The sequence below is a fragment of the Myxine glutinosa genome, chromosome 4 (genome assembly GCF_964187855.1).
Source record: "Myxine glutinosa chromosome 4, kmMyxGlut1.1, whole genome shotgun sequence".
In the NCBI taxonomy this organism is placed as follows: Eukaryota; Metazoa; Chordata; class Myxini; order Myxiniformes; family Myxinidae; genus Myxine; species Myxine glutinosa.
In genome coordinates, this window is record NC_136264.1 from 7207638 (window position 1) to 7235105 (window position 27468).

General features: G+C 43.0%; 1 protein-coding gene across 1 annotated transcript in view; it reads left to right on the forward strand.

Moving 5' to 3' along the window:
• Nucleotides 1-27468, forward strand: part of LOC137424370 (rho guanine nucleotide exchange factor 17) — a 375708-nt gene that overhangs the window by 256091 nt on the left and 92149 nt on the right. Inside the window, exons 19-20 of the mRNA XM_078775397.1 lie at nucleotides 9039-9219; nucleotides 13453-13707. Coding sequence (XP_078631523.1) covers nucleotides 9039-9219; nucleotides 13453-13707 — 436 coding nt within the window. The remainder of the gene's footprint in view (nucleotides 1-9038; nucleotides 9220-13452; nucleotides 13708-27468) is intronic.

Below are 27468 nucleotides of genomic sequence, written 5' to 3' on the forward strand. Positions count from 1 at the left end.
TCATCCCTCAGATCGGCAGTTTGCAGCCTCCTCGCTCTCTGCAGACCTGGACAAAATCACAGACTGGGCAAACAAGTGGAACATGTCTTTCAATCCTGACAAATCTCACACTCTTACGATGTCTCTCCGAAAAGACCGACTGGACAACCCTCCCATCCACTTTCTGAATAATCCTCTCCAATAAGTTCTGTCACTCAAGCTTTTGGGTCTCACTATCTGCCATGATCTTTCCTGGGAAAACCACATTTCTAATCTGGCCTCCAAAGCCAGTCGCCGACTGGGCATCCTCCGTCGTGCGAAGTCCTTCCTTGGCACACCTGAGATCCTCACCACATACAAGGCTTTCATCCGCAGCTCAATGGAATACTGCTCTCCCCTCTGGGCTGGTGCTCCTGCCTCACACCGAGCTCGTCTTCACGCTGTTGAAACCAAAGCATTCAGAATCATTGGAATCTCCCGCGATGAAGCTAACTCCAAGGGTCTCTCACTCACTCACCGCAGGCAGGTTGGTGGTCTTTCCGTCTTCTACCAACTCCTCTCTGGCCTTGCCCCCCCAGCTCTCTCTGGGCTCTGTCCCACAAATATTCCTCCAGGTCGCACAAGATCTGTCTGCAACCCTCTTATGGTTAAACTGCCAAAATCAAGACTCTTTGCTCACCTTCACTCCTTCATTCCTCTTTTCTCCCACCTCTGGAACAAACTCCCTCACTCTCTTCAATCCCACTCCACCCTCCAGGTCTTTAAAACAGCTATTCACCACCATCTCTTATCTTCCCCCATCCAAAACCTTGATCTTTTCTACCCCCGCTAATTTCACCCCAATTCCACTTTTTTGAAATATTGTCAGGTTCACTATGTTAACAAATATAATTTCTTTCAAAATTTTGGGATTAGCAAACCTGTACATTTTTGGAATCTTCAGAGCATGGAAAATCTGAAAATCAATGTTGGTATTTGCACAGACACCTGCATGGCCGCCATTTTGGATTTTGAAAATGGCCGCCATAAAATACATATTTTGCGCGATCTCGGCTTCTAGTCAACCTCGAGACTTAATTAAATATGCTAATCCTATGTTTTCTGGGTCAAGGAATCCAATAAAGGCCTCAAAATAGTGCTCAGGATTATAGAAAAGCAACAAACAAAGGTAATTGAAAACCATTGTCTTTATATGTGTGATATAACTGTATTACATAATACATGATATTGCAAGTCCTTTGAAGTTATAGGTTGTTATAGGAAGTTATAGGTAGTATCAGATTGAACTATAAGTCCTATACACAGGATCTACGAGGTCTATACTGTTCAGGAATATGCTTTTACAGATCTTCATCACTGTCCTGAGTGTCATTTTCGCAAAGGTGTTTACGCAAATGTCAACATTAATTTTTGGATTCCTCATGCTCTGAATATTCCAAAAATGTATAGTTTTGCCAATCTACCAATTGAGTGAACCTGACTAATACCAACTTCTGTCCTGGAAGTCCTTGGTGTCCTTGTGTTTTATACTTCTCCCACCCCCCCCCCCCCCCCACCTTCCCACGCCTCCTCCCCCCAAGCCCTCCCTCCCACACATCTCCCTGCTCTCAAATGTTGTGTGCTCTCAAGTGTTTGTGTGCTTCCCCTTCTCTCCCCATCTTGTCTTCCACTCCCTCTTTTTATATATTTTGTTTGTCTGGTTGATTTGTTTGTGAAGTAAATGTCAGCTCTTTCACGAGCCTCGATTCAGTATACAAAAAAAAAAAAAAAAAAAAAAACGAGGTGGGATAAATCTGTCCATGAGAGAGACCAGTTTGCTTTGGAAGAATTCCCAGGAAGAATTGATGTCAGAGGCAGTAGAGATGGGAGACCTGTCCAGATGATTGATGGCTGCTTGAAGACCGTCCCAGTCGGCCTGAGTGAAATTCCAGACTCGTCGGCGCTGAGGAGGCTCTCTGAGAATGGCCAGAGAGATGTCCACTTTAACAAGCACATGATCAGAAGAACCGATTTGAGCAGAAGAAGAGCAGCAGACATTTGCAGGGAAGTTAGTCATAACCAAGTCCAGAAGAGAAGATGCTCCATTAACTGCGATCCGGGTCGGGAAATTGACAGATTGTGTCAGTCCCAATGAGTCGCAAAAGTCCTTTGCTGAGGTGCCATGGCTGGTGAGAGAGGAACCCACACCCAGCCAGCTGGCATGATGACAGTTGAAGTCGCCATATATGAGGAAGAGAGAGTTTGGTTGAGTTTGTAGAAGTTGGTCCATGTTGTCCGACAGCGAAATGTAAATGGAGTCATCACTGTTTGGAGGACGGTACAGAACACATATGAACAAAAGGTGGGAGCGGAAAGGAAGCCGTAGCTCGAGGTACTCCTGGGGGTGGGCTGGAGAGTGGGCAGTGCAAGGAGAGTGAGGAAGAGAGTTTTTGATAAAGATAGCCACCCCACCACCAGGACGAGGATCAGGTCTATCACACCGGAGGAGGGAGTAACGAGGAAGAGATATTAAGGAATCAGAGACATCTTGAAGGAGGAAAGTTTCTGTTAAGCAGATCAAGTCTGGATTGTCGGAAGCAACCTGAATGGAGAGATCAATCAGGTTTGAGCGAAGGCCCCGGGTGTTTGAGGTCCATACCGTTAATGAGGAGAGAGGGGGAGCATCGGGTGCAGGACAGGGGAGGGGAGGGGTAGGGTCAGATGAAGGATGAGAGGGGGAGGTAGGGAGAGCAGTTGATAGTGTGTCAGAGATTACAGAAGAGTTACAAGAAAGGGAAGGATGAGGAGGACGAAAGGTTTGATGTTGATGGGATGAGGCACAGTGAGGGGTTGTTTGAGGAGGGGCAAAGGAAAGTAGAAAGTTGGGGGAGGTGGAGGTATGAGATAGAAGGGAGACGAAGTGGGGAGGAGGCAGCTTTGAGAAGGAGGTGGGAGGAGGGAGAATTTGGGAGGGATGGTTGGGGGGGAGATTTGAAGGGGAGGGGTTGGGGGGGAGTTTTGAATGGGAGGGGCAAGGGGGGAGTTTAGGAGGGGAAGGGCAAGGGGGGAGTTTAGGAGGGGAAGGGCAAGGGGGGAGTTTAGGACGGGAGGAGCAAGGGGGTTAATTTAGGAGGGGAGGGGCAAGGGGGAAATTTGGAGGGGAGGAGCAAGGGGGAGATTTGGAGGGGAGGGGCAAGGGGGGAGTTTAGGAGGGGAGGGGCAAGGAGGAGTTTAGTAGGGGAGGGGCAAGGGGGGAGTTTAGGAGGGGAGGGGCAAGGGGGAGTTTAGGAGTGGAGGGGCAAGGGGGAGATTTGGAGGGGAGGGGCAAGGGGGGAGATTTGGAGAGGAGGGGCAAGGGGGGAATTTAGGAGGGGAGGGGCAAGGGGGAGTTTAGGAGGGGAAGGGCAAAGGGGGAGTTTAGGAGGGGAGGGGCAAGGGGAGAGATTTGGAGGGGAGGGGCAAGGGGGGAGATTTGGAGGGGAGAGGCAAGGGGGGAGATTTGGAGGGGAGGGGCAAGGGCGGAGTTTAGAAGGTGGATGATTAATGAAAGATGAACATTTATAACAAATTGGGTTTATTGTGATTTTCAAGTTAGCGATCCGTTTAAGAACGATGGAGGAGGGGTGGAATGAATGAGAATTTAGAGCATGTCGTGAGAAAGAATTATAAACAACAACAACATGCATTTTAAAGGCCATTTTCCCTACTGGAGCGGGGGTTAGCCTTGTGGTCCCCATGACAATCTTCTCCATTTTGCCCTATTTTCTGCATCTCTCCTTGTTACCCCCTTGCCCGCATTTCTTCTTCCACCATCTTTAGCCAAGTATTTCTCGGTCTTCCCCGTCCTCTACTTCCTTCTACATTCATTTCCATCACTCTTCTCAACCAGTCACTTTCATCCTTCCTCAACACATGACCAAACCATCTCAACCTGTTCCTCTTCACAGCATCAATCACAGGCTCTATTCCCATCATCTTTCGCAATTCATCATTTGTCTTCCCCTCTCTCAACGATACTCCGCACATCCATCGAACCATTGGCATTTCCACCCTTTCCAACCTTCGTTGCTGCTCCACGTTCATTACCCATGTCTCGCTCCAATAAATCAAAACACTTCTCACACATGCAGCATACACCTTTCCCGTCAGCTTCAACAACACTCCCCTCATCATCAGCACGCCACTCAGTTCCCGAAACTTCTTCCATGCACATCTCACTCTAGCAACCGTTGCCGAGTCTGATCCACCTTCTCCATTCAGCATGTCTCCAAGGTAGCAAAATGTTTTCACACCTTCCAGCTTCACACCGTCTCCAAAATCCAACCCAACATTTCCTCCATCTGCAGCTCCCTCTGTGCACACCTTACATTTGAATGTAGCTGCCACACTAGTTGATGACCCTCTCAGACCACTACATTTTTGATGAACCCACTCAGCACACATTGTACATTGAATGGAGTTCACTCCGAAACCCTTCCTGCACACAGCACATGCCCACTTCCCAGTTATTTCCACCTCACCACATGCTTTACCACTTGCCATCACCTTCGTCTTTCCTATATTCACCTTCAGACCTTTTGTCTCCATACATTCCTTCTACTTTTTCAGCTTTTCCTTCAGTCCATCCATACTTTCCGCAATCAACACCACATCATCTGCATACAACAACTCCCACGGTAGACCCTCCTTTACGTTCTGAGCCAGCACCTCCATCACAGCTACAAATAGTAGTGGACTTAGTCCCGACAACTGATGCACTCCCACCTTCACCTCAAACTCACCACTGTTCCCGTCCTTCATCCTTACAGCTGTGCACGCTCTTTTGTACATTGCCATCACAACTCTGATCAACCATTCCTCCACTCCTAACTTCCTCAATGCCCATGTCAATACTTTGTGTGGAACCCTATCGAATGCTTTCTCCAGATCAACAAACCCAAGAAACAACTTCGTCCTCTTCTCCATGTACTTCTCCTACAACTGCCTCACAATGAAAAGCGCGTCTGTCGTTCCTCTTCCTGGCATAAATCCAAACTGCATTTCGTTGATCTTCACTTTCTTCCTTATCCTCCTCTCCAACACCCTTTCCAATACCTTCATTCCATGCTCCAATAACTTTATCGCTCGGTACGAGCCACACTCCAGAGGGTCACCTTTCCCCTTGTATAGAGGGACGAGGGTACTCAGTTCCCAATCCACTGGAATGCGGCCTTCTTTCACCACCAGATTACAGATCTCTGTCATTCTCTTCACACCCCAACTTCCTGCTGCCTTCAACATATCTCCCACAACTCCCGACGGCCCTCCCGCTTTTCTACTCTTCATTGCTTTTCTCGCTTCCTCAACTTCCTTCTCAGTTATCTTCTCTGCCGGTCCTAAAACTGGGTTACTCTCTATGTTGCCATCCCATTCATTCTCTGTATTCAACAGCATTTCCATATATCTTTTCCATCTTCCTTTAATTCCATCTGGGTCGACAACGATTTGTCCCACTTCATCCTTCAAGTAACTCACCCCCATCACATCACACCTCTCTTTCGCTATCTGCTTTGCAATCCTGAATACTGCTCTCTGACCCTCTTCCGAATCCAAGCGTTCTCCAAACATTTTCCTGCATGCCTCCTGCGCCTTTGCTACCTCTTTCTTTGCAGCCTTCCTGGCTGCCTTATAACTTTCATGCTCTGCTTTTTCTGCTCCCGTACCCTTCGCCTTCTGCCACTCCTTGAACTTCTTCCTCTTCTCGTCAATCCTCTTTCCAACTTCATCATCCCACCACCATGTTTCCAAGTGCCTCGGTGGTCCTTTTGTCCATCCACATACCTCACCAACGGCTCCCAACAGACTAGCTTTCATTGACATCCAACCACTTTCAAGATCAACCACATCATCCTCTACCCTACTCAGCCTCTCTTTTTATGCCTCCCTTACTGTCACCTCTTTCAAGCTCCACACCTTCATTCTTGGTTGGTACTTCACCCGCCGAGCTCTCCTCGCACCTTTCACCCTTATGTCGCAGACAACCAAGTGGTGCTGTGAAACAGCCTCCTCCCCCGGGATCACCTTTGTGTCCCGGAAGTGCCCCCTATCTTGCCTACGCACCATGAGGTAGTCAACGGTTGTCGTCGACCCACCTGACGTGTATGTAACAAGTTTATTATCCTCTTTCTGGAACTGAGTATTACAAATCAACAAATCAGCTCCATCAGCAAACTCCAAAATCCTTTCACCTTCTCCATTTCTCACACCATATCCGTAACCCCCATGAACTCCCTTAAAACCGTCCATACTCCTTCCCACATGTCCATTCAGGTCTCCTCCTGCCACAACAACTTCCTTATCTTTCACGTTTTCCATCAGCTTCTCCATCGCACACCAGAACTTGTCCTTCTCTTCATCGCTCCGACCAACCTGCGGAGCATATCCCGAGATGGCGTTCACCAAGAGCTTTCCAATCATCATTTTCACCATCATCAACCTATCACTCACTCTAGTCACACTCACCACACTCTCTACAAACTCCTCAGAAAACAGGACACCAACACCATTCACGCCCTCCGGGCACCCTTGCCACACAAACTTGTATTTCTGTCCGTGCCTACCCTTCACCATTCTCACACCATTTCCCTTCCATCTCGTCTCTTGCACACAACATATGCCCACTCTTCTTCTGACCAATACTTCCACCACTTCTCCTGATCTCCCTGTCATTGTCCCTACATTCCACGTCCCAAACCTCAGAAAGCGATCTCCACTTCTGGCTGTACCCTGCCCATATGTAGTTGTAATTGTCATGGTTCTCTTTTTGAGGCAATGTTTTTATGGCTGGATGCCCTTCCTGACGCCAACCCTCTTCGTCGCCTCTTACGACACGCAGGGATTCGGTGTACCTATTCTAACCAGGGTACACACACCATCAGTATAGGGGTCTTTATCCGTTTTATCTGTCCGTTTGGGCCCATCTTCCGCCCCACCTCTCGGAGAGCCCTTGGGGTGTTCTCTATTTTTAACCAACACTGTAAATTATGGGTGCCCAACAATCCAAACCATGGAGCTGGGCAAAATGGCTTACAAGGCCACCTGCCCCCGATGCTGTCTCTCCAGCGTCACCAGCCTATTCCTGGTCGCCACCCAGTCTTTCCTGGGAGTCACTGGTAGCACCAGCCCAAACATAAGTTCAAAACACACCTGGTCACAAGTGTGCCGCACTGACCGGGTCCTCAGTCAAGGTCCTCAATGTCAGATCGGATCAGATCGGATCCAAGATGGCCGACTGGCGGCCAATTTGTTACATAAAAATGTCCACAACTATTTCTTGAACATGCATTTACCGATATTGGTCAAACTTGGCACACAGATAATTATGAATGATGGCATGCACATGCAGGTCATTTCTTTTCAAGAACAGATACAAGATGGCCGACTGGCATCCATTTTGTTACTTAATTGTGTTACTTAATTTGTTACTACACACACACACACACACACACACACACACGCACACACAAACACACAAACCTCATCCATTTATAGTAGAAGACAATGTTTATGTATGTGTGACACCCAGGAGACATGGGTCACAAAGTACTCGATTTTTTAAAATTCAATAATTTGTTGTCCTAATATTGGTGGTAGATGGTAAATATGTAATATTCATACACATCAACAAAATGGCCACCACTCAGCGATCTTTGATCGAAATGCGAAAAAAAATGAACTACAATGGCCGCCAGTTGGTCATCTTTGATCAAATCATGAAAAAGATGAACTGCAATGGCTGCTGGTCAGCCATATTTGATCAGATTGTGAAAAAAATTAACTTCAATGGTCGCCAGTCGGTCATCTTTGATCAAATCGTGAAAAAATTAACTGCAATGGCCGCCAGTCAGTCATCGTTGATCAAATCGTGAGAAAAATGAACTGCAATGGCCGCCAGTCGGCCACCTTTGACCAGATTTTGAAAAAATGAACTGCAATGGCTGCCAGTCAGCCATCTTGGGTCGGATTACAAAACAAAATCATCCACATATGTAAACTCTCATGTTTTGTTTGTGCCAGGTTTGAGCAAAATCGGTCCACGCACGTCATTGAAATGGTTGGGGACATGTTCAAAGAGCAAAATGGCCGCCAGTCGGCCATCTTGGATCTGACCTGTAAAGAAAAATGACGCGCATATGTAACCCATCATTCATTATATGTGTGCCAAGTTTGACCAATATCAGTAAATGCATGTTCAAGAAATAGTTGTGGACATTTTTATGTAACAAATTGGCCGCCAGTCGGCCATCTTGGATCCAATCTCGGGAAAAAAACAAGTACATATGAAGGCCATCATTCAGTATCTGTTTGCCAAGTTTCAACAAGATCAGTAAATGCATGTCCGAGAAATTTTTTAGGACGTGTTAAACATTGGGTTTAAAAAAACTAAAATGGCCGCCAGTCGGCCATCTTGGATCCGATCTCGGAAAAAAAAAACAAGTACATATGTAGGCCATCATTCATTATCTGTTTGCCAAGTTTAAACAAGATCAGTAAATGCATGTCCGTGAAATGGTTTAGGACGTGCTCAACATTGGGTTTAAAAAAACTAAAATGGCGGCCAGTCAGCCATCTTTGATCGCATCATGAAACAAAATGATTTGCATGTGTATGGACAAAATCAGTCCATACATCTCCGAGATATGGTTGACCCACGCAGAAAGGATAGATGAGATGCAATCCATAAGAACCTGTTTCGGTTGAACTAGACATTCACACTTGGGTTCTTCATGTTGCTTCATCCTTCAGCTTTTATTTTTTCTGATACATGCCGATTAAGAACCTGTCAAATTGAATGTTGTGAATTATTTAGCTATTTGAAGATTTAAAAATTGGTGTTTGTCTGTGTATTTGTGTTTGTGTGTGGTTTTTTTCTGTTTCGAGATTACGGATGGGTTTGTTTTGCAAATTTTTGAAACTTTTTGGAAAATATCATTTTCTCAGTTCGTTATAAGTACCTGAAGTGCTGTAATTGGTCTCACAATTACGGTTCATTTCGTGGAGTGGTGATTATATAAACAATGGTTTCTAATCATACCCCACAGCACAGTGTCCCAGTTGGATCACCTGGAGAGGTGCAGAGACCAGTGGCCTGCCTTGTGGCGACTTCCCGTGCAGTGGCTGCCAGCCTCCAGGGCAGCTGTCTCCTGTCCTTGTTTGACCCCACTACTTTCCAGTGCATCACTGTTGTTGATGTCTCACCAGCAGTTTCAAGGGTTTTGGCTGGTAGGTGAATATCCGAATATCCTATGGGAAAGGTTTGCATGATTGATACCTGGTGTTGGCCGAATGGTTAAGGTGGCAGGTTTGAGAACCCATGGTCCTGAGTTTGAATCCCGTTCAGCTGTTGAATTTTTTTTTTGTATACAAGATCACAGCACCACTTGGTTGTCTGCGACATAAGGGTGAAAGGTGCGAGGAGAGCTCGGCGGGTGAAGTACCAACCGAGAATGAAGGTGTGGAGGTTGAAAGAGGTGACAGTAAGGGAGGCATTAAAAGAGAGGCTGAGTAGGGTAGAGGATGATGTGGTTGAGCTTGAAAGTGGTTGGATGTCAATGAAAGCTAGTCTGTTGGGAGCCGTTGGTGAGGTATGTGGATGGACAAAAGGACCACCGAGGCACTCAGAAACATGGTGGTGGGATGATGAAGTTGGAAAGAGGATTGACGAGAGGAGGAAGAAGTTCAAGGAGTGGCAGAAGGCGAAGGCTACGGGAGCAGAAACAGCAGAGCATGAAAGTTATAAGGCAGCCAGGAAGGCTGCAAAGAAAGAGGTAGCAAAGGCGCAGGAGGCATGCAGGAAAATGTTCGGAGAATGCTTGGATTCGGAAGAGGGTCAGAAAGCAGTATTCAGGAATGCAAAGCACATAGCGAAAGAGAGGTGTGATGTGATGGGGGTGAGTTGCTTGAAGGATGAAGTGGGACAAATCGTTGTCGACCCAGATGGAATTAAAGGAAGATGGAAAAGATATATGGAAATGCTGTTGAATACAGAGAATGAATGGGATGGCAACATAGAGAGTAACCCAGTTTTAGGACCGGCAGAGAAGATAACTGAGAAGGAAGTTGAGGAAGCGATAAAAGCAATGAAGAGTGGAAAAGCGGGAGGGCCGACGGGAGTTGTGGGAGATATGTTGAAGGCAGCAGGAAGTTGGGGTGTGAAGAGAATGACAGAGATCTGTAATCTGGTGGTGAAAGAAGGCCGCATTCCAGTGGGTTGGGAACTGAGTACCCTCGTCCCTCTATACAAGGGGAAAGGTGACCCTCTGGAGTGTGGCTCGTACCGAGCGATAAAGTTATTGGAGCATGGAATGAAGGTATTGGAAAGGGTGTTGGAGAGGAGGATAAGGAAGAAAGTGAAGATTGACGAAATGCAGTTTGGATTTATGCCAGGAAGAGGAACGACAGATGCGCTTTTCATTGTGAGGCAGTTGCAGGAGAAGTACATGGAGAAGAGGAAGAAGTTGTTTTTTGGGTTTGTTGATCTGGAGAAAGCATTCGATAGGGTTCCACGCAAAGTATTGACATGGGCATTGAGGAAGTTAGGAGTGGAGGAATGGTTGATCAGAGTAGTGATGGCAATGTACAAAAGAGCGCGCACAGCTGTAAGGACGAAGGATGGGAACAGTGGTGAGTTTGAGGTGAAGGTGGGAGTGCATCAGGGGTCGGTACTAGGTCCACTACTATTTGTAGCTGTGATGGAGGTGCTGGCTCACAACGTAAAGGAGGGTTTACCGTGGGAGTTGTTGTATGCAGATGATGTGGTGTTGATTGCGGAAAGTATGGATGGACTGTAGGAAAAGATGAACAAGTGGAAGGAATGTATGGAGACAAAAGGTCTGAAGGTGAATATCAGAAAGACGAAGGTGATGGCAAGTGGTAAAGCATGTGGTGAGGTGGAAAGAACTGGGAAGTGGCCGTGTGCTGTGTGCAGGAAGGGTGTCGGAGTGAACTCCATTCAATGTACAATGCGCGCTGAGTGGGTTCATCAAAAATGTAGTGGTCTGAGAGGGTCATTTACCAGTGTGGCACCTACATTCAAATGTAAGGTGTGCACAGAGGGAGCTGCAGATTGAGGAAATGTTGAGTTGGATCTTGGAGACGGCGTGAAGCTGGAAGGTGTGAAAACATTTTCCTACCTCGGAGACATGCTGAATGGAGAAGGTGGATCAGACTCGGCAACGGTTGCTCGAGTGAGATGTGCATGGAAGAAGTTTCGGCAACTGAGTGGCGTGCTGATGAGGAGGAGAGTGTCGCTGAAGCTGAAGGGAAAGGTGTATACTGCATGTGTGAGAAGTGTTATGATTTATGGGAGCGAGACATGGGTAATGAACGTAGAGCAGCAACGAAGGCTGGAAAGGGTGGAAATGCGAATAGTTCGATGGATGTGCGGAGTATCGTTGAGAGAGAGGAAGACAAATGATGAATTGCGAAAGATGATGGGAATAGAGCCTGTGATTGATGCTGTGAAGAGGAACAGGTTGAGATGGTTTGGTCATGTGTTGAGGAAGGATGAAAGTGACTGGTTGAGAAGAGTGATGGAAATGAATGTAGAAGGAAGTAGAAGACGGGGAAGACCGAGAAAGACTTGGCTAAAGATGGTGGAAGAAGAAATGCGGGCAAGGGGGTTAACAAGGGGAGATGCAGAAAATAGGGCAAAATGGAGAAGATTGTCATGGGGACCGCAAGGCTAACCCCCGCTCTAGCAGGGAAAATGGCCTTAAAATGCATGTTGTTGTTGTTGTATCGAGGATTGTGTAAGAGCTAACATTGATCACAAAGAAACAAACTGACACATACAACATAAGATAAAGGAAGCTGGAGAAAAGATGGGGAGAGAGAGGGAACCACACAAGTACAACATTTGAGAGCAGGGACATCGGGAGATCTGTGGGAGGGAGAGGGCTTGGGGGAAGGAGGCATGGGAAGGAGGGGGCATGGGAGAGGTAAAAAAAAAACACATGGACACTGCTCGGACTTCCAGGACAGAAGTAGGTATTTCAAAAAAGTGGAATTGGGGTGAAGTTAGCGGCGGAAGAAAAGATCAAGGTTTTGGATGGGGGAAGATAAGAGATGGTGGTGAACAGCTGTTTTAAAGACCTGGAGGGTGGAGTGGGATTGAAGAGAGTGAGGGAGTTTGTTCCAGAGGCGGGAGAAAAGAGGAATGAAGGAGTGAAGGTGAACAGAGAGTCTTGATTTTGGCAGTTTGACCATAAGAGGGTTGCAGGCAGATCTTGTGCGACCTGTAGGAATATTTGCGGGACAGAGCCCAGAGAGAGCTGGGGGGGCAAGGCCAGAGAGGAGTCGGTAGAAGACGGAAAGACCACCAACCTGCCTGCGGTGAGTGAGTGAGACGCCCTTGGAGTTAGCTTCATCGCGGGAGATTCCAATGATTCTGAATGCTTTGGTTTCAACAGCATGAAGACGAGCTAGGTGTGAAGCAGGAGCACCAGCCCAGAGAGGAGAGCAGTATTCCATTGAGCTGCGGATGAAAGCCTTGTATGTGGTGAGGAGCTCAGGTGTGCCAAGGAAGGACTTCGCACGACGGAGGATGCCCAGTCGGCGACTGGCTTTAGAGGCCAGATTTGAAATGTGGTTTTCCCAGGAAAGATCATGGCAGATAGTGAGACCCAAAAGCTTGAGTGACAGAACTTCTTGGAGAGGATTATTCAGAAAGTGGATGGGAGGGTTGTCCAGTCGGTCTTTTCGGAGAGACATCGTAAGAGTGTGAGATTTGTCAGGATTGAAAGACATGTTCCACTTGTTTGCCCAGTCTGTGATTTTGTCCAGGTCTGCAGAGAGTGAGGAGGCTGCAGACTGCCGATCTGAGGGATGAAGAATGGAGCGACAGAGAGTAGAGTCATCAGCAAAGAGATACAGAGGATTTTCAAGAGAGTCAGAGAGATCATTGATGAAGACCAGAAAAAGCACAGGGCCCAGAACACTGCCTTGTGGAACTCTAGCCTGAACAGGAAGAGGAGATGAGAGAAACCCATTCAGGGCCACACGTTGACTATGACTAGAGAGGAAGTCCGCCAGCCTTGAAAGGTATTTTGGGTCTATGGGGTGTTTTGGGTCTTTCAGGTCTTTGGGGGTCTTCAGGGTGTTTTGGGTCTTCAGGGGTCTTGGTGGTCTGAAGGGTCTTGGGCGAATTAAAGTGTCTGAGTGGTCTCAGCAGTCTTAACGCAATTAAGAGGGTTAATTAAGAGGGTGGTAATTTTATTTGAAGAAGAAGAAGACATTTTTCGTCGCATACAAACATAGCGACATACATTACCATATACGTTTGCTCTATTATAATAAGATTTTCTTTCAATTAATTTTCAGAAACGACATTTTCGTAACCTGATGCTCAAAGACGGCCTTTCTCTACTTTTCAAAGTCCATTGTTTGGCATTTGCAGAAATTAGCCATTTCAATTCAAAGCCACAAGTGACCTTTGCTTCCATGATTTGCATACAGGAAGCGATGCAATCATCCAGCAGCACAAGTCTGCCTGCCTTCGAGTGACAGCTCTGCGACCCACCGATGCTCTTCTTTGGGTGGGGACTAGTGCTGGAGTGCTTCTCACACTGCCCCTGCCTCCACTGAATCCTTCATCGCGGTCACCTGACGTGAAATACCCAGGGGTAGTGGGTGTTTCACATGGCCACACAGGCCATGTACGATTTATCACCGCTGTCAAGCTGCCTGGCAACTGGAGTTGGGATGGACATGGTAAGGTTCAACTTTTGAGGAGAGAATGAGGGAATAAGATTCCCACGACTATATGTTAATGCCCCCCTCTGTATTATTTACAAAATTGATGATTTATCAAGTACATTGGTCGGTAGACTTTGTTATTATTTACAAAATTGATGATTTATCAAGTACATTGGTCGGTCGACTTTGTTATTATTTACAAAATTGATGATTTATCAAGTACATTGGTCGGTCGACTTTGTTATTATTTACAAAAGTGATGATTTATCAAGTACATTGGTCGGTAGACTTTGTTATTATTTACAAAATTGATGATTTATCAAGTACATTGATCGGTTGACTTTGTTATTATTTACAAAATTGATGATTTATCAAGTACATTGGTCGGTCGACTTTGTTATTATTTACAAAATTGATGATTTATCAAGTACATTGGTCGGTAGACTTTGTTATTATTTACAAAATTGATGATTTATCAAGTACATTGGTCGGTTGACTTTGTTATTATTTACAAAATTGATGATTTATCAAGTACATTGGTCGGTCGACTTTGTTATTATTTACAAAATTGACGATTTATCAAGTACATTGGTCGGTAGACTTTGTTATTATTTACAAAATTGATGATTTATCAAGTACATTGGTCGGTCGACTTTGTTATTATTTACAAAATTGACGATTTATCAAGTACATTGGTCGGTTGACTTTGTTATTATTCACAAAATTGACGATTTATCAAGTACATTGGTCGGTTGACTTTGTTATTATTTACAAAATTGACGATTTATCAAGTACATTGGTCGGTCGACTTTGTTATTGTTTACAAAATTGACGATTTATTAAGCACATTGGTCGGTCGACTTTGTTATTATTTACAAAATTGACAATTTATCAAGTACATTGGTCGGTTGACTTTGTTATTATTCACAAAATTGACGATTTATCAAGTACATTGGTCGGTCGACTTTGTTATTATTTACAAAATTGACGATTTATCAAGCACATTGGTCGGTTGACTTTGTTATTATTTACAAAATTGACGATTTATCAAGCACATTGGTCGGTCGACTTTGTTATTATTTACAAAATTGACGATTTATCAAGTACATTGGTCGGTTGACTTTGTTATTATTTACAAAATTGACGATTTATCAAGTACATTGGTCGGTCGACTTTGTTATTATTTACAAAATTGACGATTTATCAAGCACATTGGTCGGTTGACTTTGTTATTATTTACAAAATTGACGATTTATCAAGTACATTGGTCGGTTGACTTTGTTATTATTCACAAAATTGACGATTTATCAAGTACATTGGTCGGTCGACTTTGTTATTATTTACAAAATTGACGATTTATCAAGCACATTGGTCGGTTGACTTTGTTATTATTTACAAAATTGACGATTTATCAAGCACATTGGTCGGTCGACTTTGTTATTATTTACAAAATTGACGATTTATCAAGCACATTGGTCGGTCGACTTTGTTATTATTTACAAAATTGACGATTTATCAAGTACATTGGTCGGTCGACTTTGTTATTGTTTACAAAATTGACGATTTATTAAGCACATTGGTCGGTCGACTTTGTTATTATTTACAAAATTGACAATTTATCAAGTACATTGGTCGGTTGACTTTGTTATTATTCACAAAATTGACGATTTATCAAGTACATTGGTCGGTCGACTTTGTTATTATTTACAAAATTGACGATTTATCAAGCACATTGGTCGGTTGACTTTGTTATTATTTACAAAATTGACGATTTATCAAGCACATTGGTCGGTCGACTTTGTTATTATTTACAAAATTGACGATTTATCAAGTACATTGGTCGGTTGACTTTGTTATTATTTACAAAATTGACGATTTATCAAGTACATTGGTCGGTCGACTTTGTTATTATTTACAAAATTGACGATTTATCAAGCACATTGGTCGGTTGACTTTGTTATTATTTACAAAATTGACGATTTATCAAGTACATTGGTCGGTTGACTTTGTTATTATTCACAAAATTGACGATTTATCAAGTACATTGGTCGGTCGACTTTGTTATTATTTACAAAATTGACGATTTATCAAGCACATTGGTCGGTTGACTTTGTTATTATTTACAAAATTGACGATTTATCAAGCACATTGGTCGGTCGACTTTGTTATTATTTACAAAATTGACGATTTATCAAGTACATTGGTCGGTTGACTTTGTTATTATTTACAAAATTGACGATTTATCAAGTACATTGGTCGGTCGACTTTGTTATTATTTACAAAATTGACGATTTATCAAGCACATTGGTCGGTTGACTTTGTTATTATTTACAAAATTGACGATTTATCAAGTACATTGGTCGGTCGACTTTGTTATTGTTTACAAAATTGACGATTTATTAAGCACATTGGTCGGTCGACTTTGTTATTATTTACAAAATTGACAATTTATCAAGTACATTGGTCGGTTGACTTTGTTATTATTTACAAAATAGATTATTATTTTTTTGTATACATAATCGGCGCTCGTGAAAGAGCTAACATTTATCACACAAACAAATCAAACAGATAAACAACCAAAGTATATAAAAAGGGGAGCGGTAGACAAGATTGGGAGAGAAGGGGAAGCAAATAAACACAACATTTGTGAGGGACATCGGGAATGTGTGGGAGGGAGAGGGCTTGGGGGGAGGTGGCGTGGGAAGGGGGTGGGGAGTGGGAGAAGTATAAACACAAGGACACCAAGGACTTCCAGGAAAGAAGATGGTATTTCAAAAAAGAGGATTTGGGGTGAAATTAGTGTGGGTAGAAAAGATCAAGGTTTTGGATGGGGGAAGATAAGAGATGGTGGTGAACAGCTGTCTTAAAGACCTGGAGGGAGGAGTGAGATTGAAGGGAGTGGGGGAGTTTGTTCCAGAGGCGGGAGAAAAGAGGAATGAAAGAGTGAAGGTGAGCAGAGAGTCTTGATTTTGGCAGTTTAACCATAAGAGGGTTGCAGGCAGATCTTGTGCGACCTTTAGGAATATTTGGGGGACAGAGCCCAGAGAGAGCTGGAGGAGCAAGGCCGGAGAGGAGACGGTAGAAGACAGAAAGACCACCAACCTGCCTGCGGTGAGTAAGTGAAAGGCCCTCGGAGGTAGCTTCATCACGGGAGATTCCAACGATTCTGAACGCTTTGGTTTCAACAGCATGAAGATGAGCGAGGTGTGAGGCAGGAGCACCAGCCCAGAGGGGAGAGCAGTATTCCATTGAGCTGCGGATGAAAGTCTTGCATGTGGTGAGGAGCTCAGGTGTGCCAAGGAAGGACTTTGCATGACGGAGGATGCCCAGTCGGCGACTGGCTTTGGAGGCCAGATTTGAAATGTGGTTTTCCCAGGAAAAATCATGGCAGATAGTGAGTCCCAAAAGCTTGAGTGACAGAACTTCTTGGAGAGGATTTTTCAGAAAGTGGATGGGAGGGTTGTCCAGTCGGTCGTTTTGGAGAGACATCGTAAGAGTGTGAGATTTGTCAGGATTCAAAGACATGTTCCACTTGTTTGCCAAGTCAGTGATTTTGTCCAGGTCTGCAGAGAGTGAGGAGGCTGCAGACTGCCGATCTGAGGGATGACGAATGGAGCGGCAGAGAGTGGAGTCATCAGTAAAGAGATAGAGAGGATTTTCAAGAGAGTCAGAGAGACCATTGATGAAGACCAGAAAAAGCATAAGGCCCAGAACACTGCCTTGGGGAACTCCAGCCTGAACAGGAACAGGAAGAGGAGATGAGCGAAACCCATTCAGGGCCACACGTTGACTATGACTAGAGAGGACGTCCGCCAGCCATGCGTGGAGATTTCCATGGATACCAAAGGAGGAGAGTTTGGTGAGCAGAGCTGGGTGCCAGACCGTATCGAAGGCATGTGACATGTCAAGGGAGACGGCTCTAATTTCCTGTTTGGCATTGAGGACCTCCATCCATTGTTGAGACAGCAGAAGTAGCATGTCCAGAGTAGAGTGACCTGGTCTGAAACCAAATTGATTATCAGAGATCAAGCCATTGGAGAAGAGGAAAGATTTCATATCCGAAGCAATGATGGATTCCATGACTTTGCTGATAATTGGGAGAAGGCTGATTGGTCTGTAGTTGCCAGGATCTGTTTTTGCACCTTTTTTGTGTAAAGCGGTGATGTTGGCTGATTTCCAAGCAGGTGGCAATTGACCTTGAGCAAAAGAGAGGGTGAAGAGAACAGAGAGAGGGAGTGAAAGGGCGGAAGAACAGGATTTTAGGAGCCGTGGGCTGATGCCGTCAGGTCCAGTTGCAGAATCAGAGTCAAGGGTTGACAGAAACGTTTCCACCTTGTCAGGAGGAAAGGACACAGAGTCCAGGAGCAGCTGGGTACGACTGGGTACGGTGGGTACAGAGAGGGATGGGTTTGGGACACAAGATTTAGAGGCAAACACAGAGTTGATGCATTCAGCTTTTTCACGTGCGGAGTCAGCTGTGTAGCCATTTGAGGTAAGGGAGGGGATGGAGGGGGAACAAACACCAGAAACAGATTTGACCAGACACCACCAGAATTTGGAAGAGGGAGACAGATAAGAGAGTTCGGTCTTGAGAACGGAGAGATATTGTTTCCTCGCTCTCCTGAGGTTGGACACACACTTGTTTCAGGCTTTCTGAAAGGAAATGAGATTTCCTTCCATTGGATTTGCTTTCCAGGGGACAAAGGCAAGTTGTTTCTGGGCAACAGCATCACCACAAGATGCCGTGTACCATGGACGGGAGGAAGGGTATGACAACTTAAGACGAGATGGGATAAATCTGTGCATGAGAGAGAGAGCAATTTACTTTGGAAGAATTCCCAGGATGAGTTGATGTCAGAGGTGGTAGAGATGGGAGACCAGTCCAGATGATTGATGGCTGCTTGAAGACCATGCCAGTTGGCCTGAGTGAAATGCCAGACTCGTCTATGCTGAGGAGGCTCCCTGAGAATGGTCAGAGAGATGTCCACTTTAACAAGCACATGATCAGATGAGCCAATTGGAGCAGAAGAAAAGCAGCAGACATTTTCAGGGAAGTTAGTCATAACCAAGTCCAGAAGAGAAGATGCTCCATTGGCCGAGATCCGGGTCAGGAAATTGACAGATTGTGTCAGTCCCAGTGAGTCGCAGAAGTCCTTTGCTGAGGAGCCATGGCTGGTGAGAGAGGTACCCACACCCAACCAACTGGCATGGTGACAATTGAAATCACCACATATGAGGAAGAGAGAGTTGGGATGAGTAGATAGAAGTTGGTCCGTATTATCAGACAGCGAGATGTAGATGGAGTCATCACTGTTTGGTGGACGGTACAACACACATATGAACAAGAGGTGGGAGCGAAGGGGAAGCCGTAGCCAGAGGTATTCCTGGGGGTGAGGTGGAGAGAGGGCAGTGCAGGGCGAGTGAGAAAGAGAGTTTTTGATAAAGATAGCAACCCCACCTCCAGGACGAGGCTCAGGTCTACCATACCGGAGGAGGGAGTAACCCGGGAGAGATACTAAGGAATCAGAGACATCATGAAGGAGGAAAGTTTCTGTTAAGCAGATCACGTCTGGTTGGTCAGAGCAACCTGCATGGAGAGATCAGTTAAGTTTGAACGAAGGCCCAGGATGTTTGAGGTCCATACCGTTAATGAAGAGGAAGGGGGAGCATCGGATACAGAACAGGGGGGAGGAGGGGTAGGGTAAGATGTGGAAGAGGAGGAAGATGTAGGGAGAGCTGTTGAAGGTGTGTCAGAGATTTCAGAATAGCTCTGAGAAAGGGAAGGATGGGGCAGACAAAAGGTTTGATGGTGATTGGGTGAGGTACAATGAGGTGTTATTTGAGGAGGGGGAAGAGCAAAGCAGGAGGTTGGGGGAGATGGAGGTGAGAGTTGGAAGGGGGAAGAAGCGGGGAGGACGCTTTGAGGAGGAGGGGTGAGAGTGGGGAAATGGAGAAGAAATTAGTGTGTGGAGATTTGAAGGGGAGGGACGAGGGGGGAGTTTATGAGGGGAGGGGTTAGGGGGGTGTTTAGGAGGGAAGGGACAAGGGGAGGGATTTGAAAGGGATGGGAGATGGGGGAGATTTTGAGGGGAGGGGTGAGGGGGGAGTCTAGGAGGGGAGGGGCCAGGGGGAGTCTTGGAGGCGAGGGGTGTGGGGGGAGTTTAGGAGGGAAGGGGCAAGGGGGGAGATTTGAAAGGGATGGGTGATGGGGAGGATTTGGAGGGGAGGGGAAAGGAGTACGATTTGAAAGGGATGGGTGATGGGGAAGATTTGGAGGGGAGGGGTGATGGGGACGTTTTGGAGGGGAGGGGTGATGGGGAAGTTTTGGAGGGGAGGGGTGATGGGGAAGATTTGGAGGGGAGGGGTGAGATTGGATTTTGGAAAGTGTACGATTAATGGGAAACGAACAATTATTGCAAAATGAGTTTCTTTTGACCTTCAAGTTAAAAATACGTTTAAGGACGCTGGATGGGGGGGTGGAGTGCAGGTGAGTTTAGGGAATGTAGAAAAGAGGCACTGTAAGAGATGGAGTTTTTTTTTGGGATGAATAGATTTAGTGAGCAAGTCGAAAGCAACCTTTTAAAGAAGAAGAAGAAAAAGGTGTTATAATATACGACAGAATGCAGTACTTCAGGGGAAAGTTTAAACATTTTAAAATTGAGCAGTGAAAACTATCTGGGGAAATGGGGGAGAAACACGTGGTCGAAGAATGAACGAATGAATAAGAACAACGAATAAACGAATAAGAACAGAGAAGGAAATGTTGTTTTTTTTTTTGTTGTTTTTTTGAGTTGAGATTTTAAACAAGGGAGTAGGCTATGGGGTGAAAAGACTGGGAAAAACAGAGAACGAAAGTTATTGGAGCACAAACGACGGACCGCTGAGAGAAATACAAAAGCCTCAATGTAGGACACAGTTGCCTACAAGGCCTCAAAAGACACGACACGAATTAACACGATTTTCTATACAGGTATGAAACATTTACACCGAGAATCTTCCTCGGGACACACTATAGGTACGCACACCATAAAATAAATACAGTTTTAATGAAAATACAAATGGGAACAATTACTTAACTTCGATTTCGATGGAGAGCGTCGACAGCTGCGAATAAACGAAACCTCGCCGGCAAGACCAGAAGCGGAAGTCAATGATTTATCAAGTTATTAATCAGATGATTTATTAAGTACATTGATCGGTCGACTTTGTTATTATTTACAAAATTGTCGATTTATCAAGTACATTGTTCGGTCGAATTTGTTATTATTTACAAAATTGTCCATTTATGAACTAGATTGATCGGTCGACTTTGTTATTATTTACAAAATTTGATGATTTATCAACTACATTGGTCGGTTGACTCTGTTATTATTTACGAAATTGATGATTTGTCAAGTATATTGGTCAGTTGACTTTATTATTTACAAAATTGACGATTTATCAAGTACATTGGTCGGTTGACTTTGTTATTATTTACAAAATTGATGATTTATTTCGCACATTGATCGGTCGACTTTGTTATTATTTACGAAATTGATGATTTATCAAGTATATTGGTCAGTTGACTTTGTTATTATTTACAAAATTGACGATTTATCAAGTATATTGGTCGGTTGACTTTGTTATTATTTACAAAATTGATGATTTATTGAGCACATTGATCGGTCGACTTTGTTATTATTTACGAAATTTATGATTTATCAAGTACATTGATCGGTCGACTTTGTTATTATTTACAAAATTGATGATTTATTAAGCACATTGATCGGTCGACTTTGTTATTATTTACCTAATTGATGATTTATTAAGTACATTGATCGGTCGACTTTGTTATTATTTACCTAATTGATGATTTATTAAGTACATTGATCGGTCGACTTTGTTATTATTTACAAAACTGATGATTTATTAAGCACATTGATCAGCCGACTTTGTTATTATTTACGAAATTGATGATTTATTAAGTACATTGATCGGTCGACTTTGTTATTATTTACAAAACTGATGATTTATTAAGCACATTGATCAGCCGACTTTGTTATTATTTACCTAATTGATGATTTATTAAGTACATTGATCGGTCGACTTTGTTATTATTTACCTAATTGATGATTTATTAAGTACATTGATCGGTCGACTTTGTTATTATTTACAAAACTGATGATTTATTAAGCACATTGATCAGCCGACTTTGTTATTATTTACGAAATTGATGATTTATTAAGTACATTGATCGGTCGACTTTGTTATTATTTACAAAATTGATGATTTATTCAGTACATTGATCGGTCCACTTTGTTATTATTTACAATATTGTCGATTTTCCAAGTACATTAATCGGTCGACTTTGTTATTATTTACAAAATTGTCGATTTATCAAGTACATTGTTCGGTCGACCTTGCTATTATTTGCAAAATTGATGATTTATCAAGTGCATTGGTCGGTTGACTTTATTATTATTTACAAAATTGATGATGTATTAAGTACATTGATCGGCCCACTTTGTTATTATTTACAATATTGTCGATTTATCAAGTACATTGATCCGTCTTCTTTGTTTTTATTTACAAAATTGTCGATTTATGAAGTACATTGATCCTGGTGTTGGCTTAGCGGTTAGGGTGCTGGCTTTGGATCCTAGGATCCTGGGTTCGAATCCTGGTCAATAGCTGAATTAACGCCAGGGGGGTTGACTCGGCCTGTTATCCTTCCGGGGTCGGCAAATTGAGTACCAACTTGCTGAGATGAATGATCCCGGTGTGTACCCCGGCTTAGAATAGGTACACCGTATGCCTGCGCATGGTAAGAGGCGACTAAGGGTTGGCATCAGGAAGGGCATCTGGCCATAAAAAAAAACATTGCCTCAAACAGGGAACCATGATTGTCATGGAGCCCGCAAGGCTAACCCTTGCTCTCGTGGGGAAAAATGGCCTTAAAACGATCATTCATTCATTCATTCATTCATTCATTCATTCATCGGTCGACTTTGTTATTATTTACAAAATTGACGATTTATCAAGTGTATTCGTCGGTCGACTTTGGTATTCTGTCTGTATGTCAATCGTCTATAGGTGACAATTCTAAACCGATCGTCATGAAACTTTACTAATCTGCAGAGGTCATCACGACTGAGAAGCCTGTTGATTTTGAGGTCAAAGGTCATCTTGAGGTCAAATTTCTAAAATTGTCATTTTTTATCATATTGACTTGAAAATTAAACAGAAATTACACGTTGCATCACTGAATTGGGAAACCAACTATTTTTGAGGTCAAAAAGTGAAAGGTCAAACCAAGGTAAAACTTCTAAAACCATCGATTTTCATCCGATTGACCCAAGTTTTGATTTAAGATCAATTTTAATGTTAAGGTCAATTTTTATATTCATGAAATGGCCAATTTTTATGTATCCAGGACAACTTTTTTAAGGGGTGGTGGGGGGTGTGGTGGATTTTGCAAGTATCGTGCTCTGCACCACGTCCTTCTTGTTATTTTATTGTTTGTGTGATATGTGTTTGAAATTGTGCACTTTATTAATTTGTAAACTTCACAGAATAATAAATAATGGGCAGGGATGGTACCGACTTGACTGTACCCGTCACGTTCGAGTCGATCTCGTCCCAACACCCGTGAGAACAAAAACTGGAAAATATTGTGTCATTTAATGGGAAGACTTCCTTGTGTGTTATTTATTATTTGCTCCTTTGAAAACAGATATTTATGTCCACGAGACCTCGCACATGCTAACACCGTCAGAACGCTCCATCACACACCTTGACGACCCCAGAAGACGCACCTCAAATTACTATTCACGAGAATCCAATTGGTCATTAAAACCTAAAAGACCATAAATAATTCACATCAACTTGTCTACGTCATTTTGTTACATTTCTTCAGTATATCTCTTCATTTTCTTCACCATGTGCTTATTTAATGTTCTTTGAAAGAATTTTCACAGTCTACTCGGTCAAATCCAAAATTGTTTGCAGAATCTATACATTCACACTTGGGTTCTTCATGTTGCTTCATCCTTCAGCTTTTATTTATTTTGTGATGCAGGCCGATTAAGAACCTGTCAAATTGAATGTTGGGAATTATTTATCTATTTGAAGATTACAAAATGTGTGTTTGTGTGTCTGTGTGTGTTTGTGTGTTTGTGTGTGTGTGTGTATGTGTGTGTGTGTTTGTATGTGTGTGTGTGTTTGTGTGTGTGTGTGTGTGTGTGTGTGTGTGTTATGTGTGTGTGTGTGTATGTGTTTGTATGTGTGTGTGTTTGTGTGTGTGTGTGTGTGTTATGTATGTGTGTGTGTGTGTTTGTATTTGTTTGTGTGTGTGTGTATGTGTGTGTGTGTTTGTGTGTGTGTGTGTGTTATGTTTGTGTGTGTGTGTGTGTGTGTGTGATGTATGTGTGTGTGTTTGTGTGTGTGTTTGTATGTGTTTGTGTGTGTTTGTATGTGTTTGTGTGTGTTTGTATGTGTTTTTATGTGTGTTTGTGTTTGTGTGTGTTTGTGTGTGTTTGCATGTGTGTTTGTGCGTGTGTATTTGTGTGTGCGCGTGCTCTGACGAGCATTTTAATGTGTATGATGCCCATTGTGACGTCATCACAGCGTCACACCTCGCCTCACCTAATGAGGAAAATGACAAAACAGGCCAAGACTTGATGCTAATGCTTTGTGAACACGTCGTGCTTATTCAGCCTGTTCTTATGGCTTTTACACACTCAATGAGTTTTGTTATTTGCTGACATTTTAAACATAAATAGTTACTTTTGTTGAAATTTATATTCTTTCAGTAATTGTGCTTCAATGAGAATATTTTGTTTTCAAATAAAGCTTTATTGTCTATAACAATAAAAACTAATTTGAAGACATTTAAAGGATAATATTATGATGGGAGCATAATTCTACTTTTCAGCATTTTCACTCCTGTTATTATTATTATTATTATTATTATTATTATTAATTATTTTTTAAAATGCCTCATATTAGTCCCACTTTCTCGTGGAGTCAGACATTGACGTCGCTATTGCAAACATTCATGCAATCAATACACCAGGACGGCAGTTTATAGCTGGGTCAAGATTCCAGCCTAGTCTCCACAGATCAGAGGTAAGTGTGCGTACCTGCCGGCTGTCCTGCGAGCCCTCTTACCATGGATAACAAATGTTGTTTAATTACAACAATATGCCACTTCTTGTTGTTATTATTGTTGTTATAAAAACTATTATTCATTGTATTTCATTGCATGTTGAAACATTTGAGTTTGTAAATGCACCAAGGCAGTGCAGGCTCAGCCCAGTTCATCTTTGGGGAGTCTCGTCTGTGATGAACACCTGCCCTTCATCTAGAACAGAGAGTCTGCTTTGGGCAAAGATAACGTGGAATTTGAACGTTTATCAGTGAGCCAATCACATGCATCTTAACACCCAATTTGAAGTACAGTTTACCCCAAGACATTGCTTCGCCCCTCGGCTTGCAAGTGCAGACAAGACGAGTGGAGCTCTTGCAGGACTTCTATAATTGCACAGAGTGGATTATTCATTTGACCTTTACAAATACCATGTCCTTGGATTGTCATTTTTAATTTGGATCTTCCATTTGTGCATTCCTTTGGTCCGAGTAGCGGTGTGAGTGATTCTAACCTGTCAATGTGCACAAAGCCTCAAGTGTTCTCAGCCTGAAACTTACTCACCGTTTTAGTGGTGACACATGAATCCACGTCCGGCATTGCCAACAACGTGCAATCTTCTTTTTGATCTCCTTGACAACTGTTATACACACTTTTGAGTCAGTCACATGTCTTGCACGCATCTTCAAGTAAGGTGTGTTTCAAGGGAGATCTGTACACGATTTGCAAAACACACAAAATGCATCAACATGCCTAATGGGACATTTAATGTTCATTTATATATACTAGAAAAGAACACACAAAATGCATCAACGTGCCTAATGGGACATTTAATGTTCATTTATATATACTAGAAAAGAACACACAAAATGCATCAACGTGCCTAATGGGACATTTAATGTTCATTTATATATACTAGAAAAGAACACACAAAATGCATCAACGTGCCTAATGGGACATTTAATGTTCATTTATATATACTAGAAAAGAACACACAAAATGCATCAACATACCTAATGGGACATTTAATGTTCATTTATATATCTATCTATAATTCCAGTAATCTCTGTGTGTCTGTGTGTCTGTGTGTCTGTGTGTCTGTGACCGCTGTTTCTCGACAACTACCGGTCCGATATACTTGAAACTTGCCAGGTATATTGCTGGGGACCCGAGGATGTGCCTTTTCAAGGTTTGAAATTAATCGGACAAGTACTTACCGAGCTATGGCGATTTAGCCGTTCGCCGTTCGCTTTGGCGTTGCGAATGGACCAAACCATTCATGTAAATAGAGGGGGGGGGGGGGGGGTTCTGTGGTCGTTCGCTTTGGCTTTGCGAATGGACCAAACCATTCATGTAAATAGAGGGGGGGGTTCTGTGGTCGTTCGCTTTGGCTTTGCGAATGGACCAAACCATTCATGTAAATAGAGGGGGGGGGTTCTGTGGTCGTTGCGAATGGACCAAACCATTCATGTAAATAGAGGGGGGGGGGCGGTTCTGTGGTCGTTACTGCCACGTGGTTTCAAAGTTTTTTTTTGTTGTTGTTTGCACGCATGTTTTTTTGCACCCACGTACGGGCACGCCCTAGGATGTTTACACACACACACCCCTACACAAATTTTTTTTTTTTTTTTTTTTTTGGCAAGGAACGGGCACCCACGTACGGGCACGTCCTAGCTTATATATAGTACGGGCATGCCCTAGTACTAGAAAAGAACACACAAAATGCATCAACATGCCTAATGGGACATTTAATGTTCATTTATATATACTAGAAAAGAACACACAAAATGCATCAACATGCCTAATGGGAAATTTAATGTTCATTTATATATACTAGAAAAGAACACACAAAATGCATCAACATGCCGAATGGGACATTTAATGTTCATTTATATATACTAGAAAAGAACACACAAAATGCATCAACATGCCGAATGGAACATTTAATGTTCATTTATATATACTAGAAAAGAACACACAAAATGCATCAACATGCCGAATGGGACATTTAATGTTCATTTATATATACTAGAAAAGAACACACAAAATGCATCAACATGCCGAATGGAACATTTAATGTTCATTTATATATACTAGAAAAGAACACACAAAATGCATCAACATGCCTAATGGAACATTTAATGTTCATTTATATATACTAGAAAAGAACACACAAAATGCATCAACATGCCTAATGGAACATTTAATGTTCATTTATATATACTAGAAAAGAACACACAAAATGCATCAACATGCCGAATGGGACATTTAATGTTCATTTATATATACTAGAAAATAACACACAAAATGCATCAACATGCCGAATGGGACATTTAATGTTCATTTATATATACGAGAAAAGAACACACAAAATGCATCAACATGCCGAATGGGACATTTAATGTTCATTTATATATACTAGAAAATAACACACAAAATGCATCAACATACCTAATGGGACATTTAATGTTCATTTATATATACTAGAAAAGAACACACAAAATGCATCAACATGCCGAATGGGACATTTCATGTTCATTTATATATACTAGAAAAGAACACACAAAATGCATCAACATGCCTAATGGGACATTTAATGTTCATTTTTCTATACTAGAAAAGAACACAGAAAATGCATCAACATGCCTAAT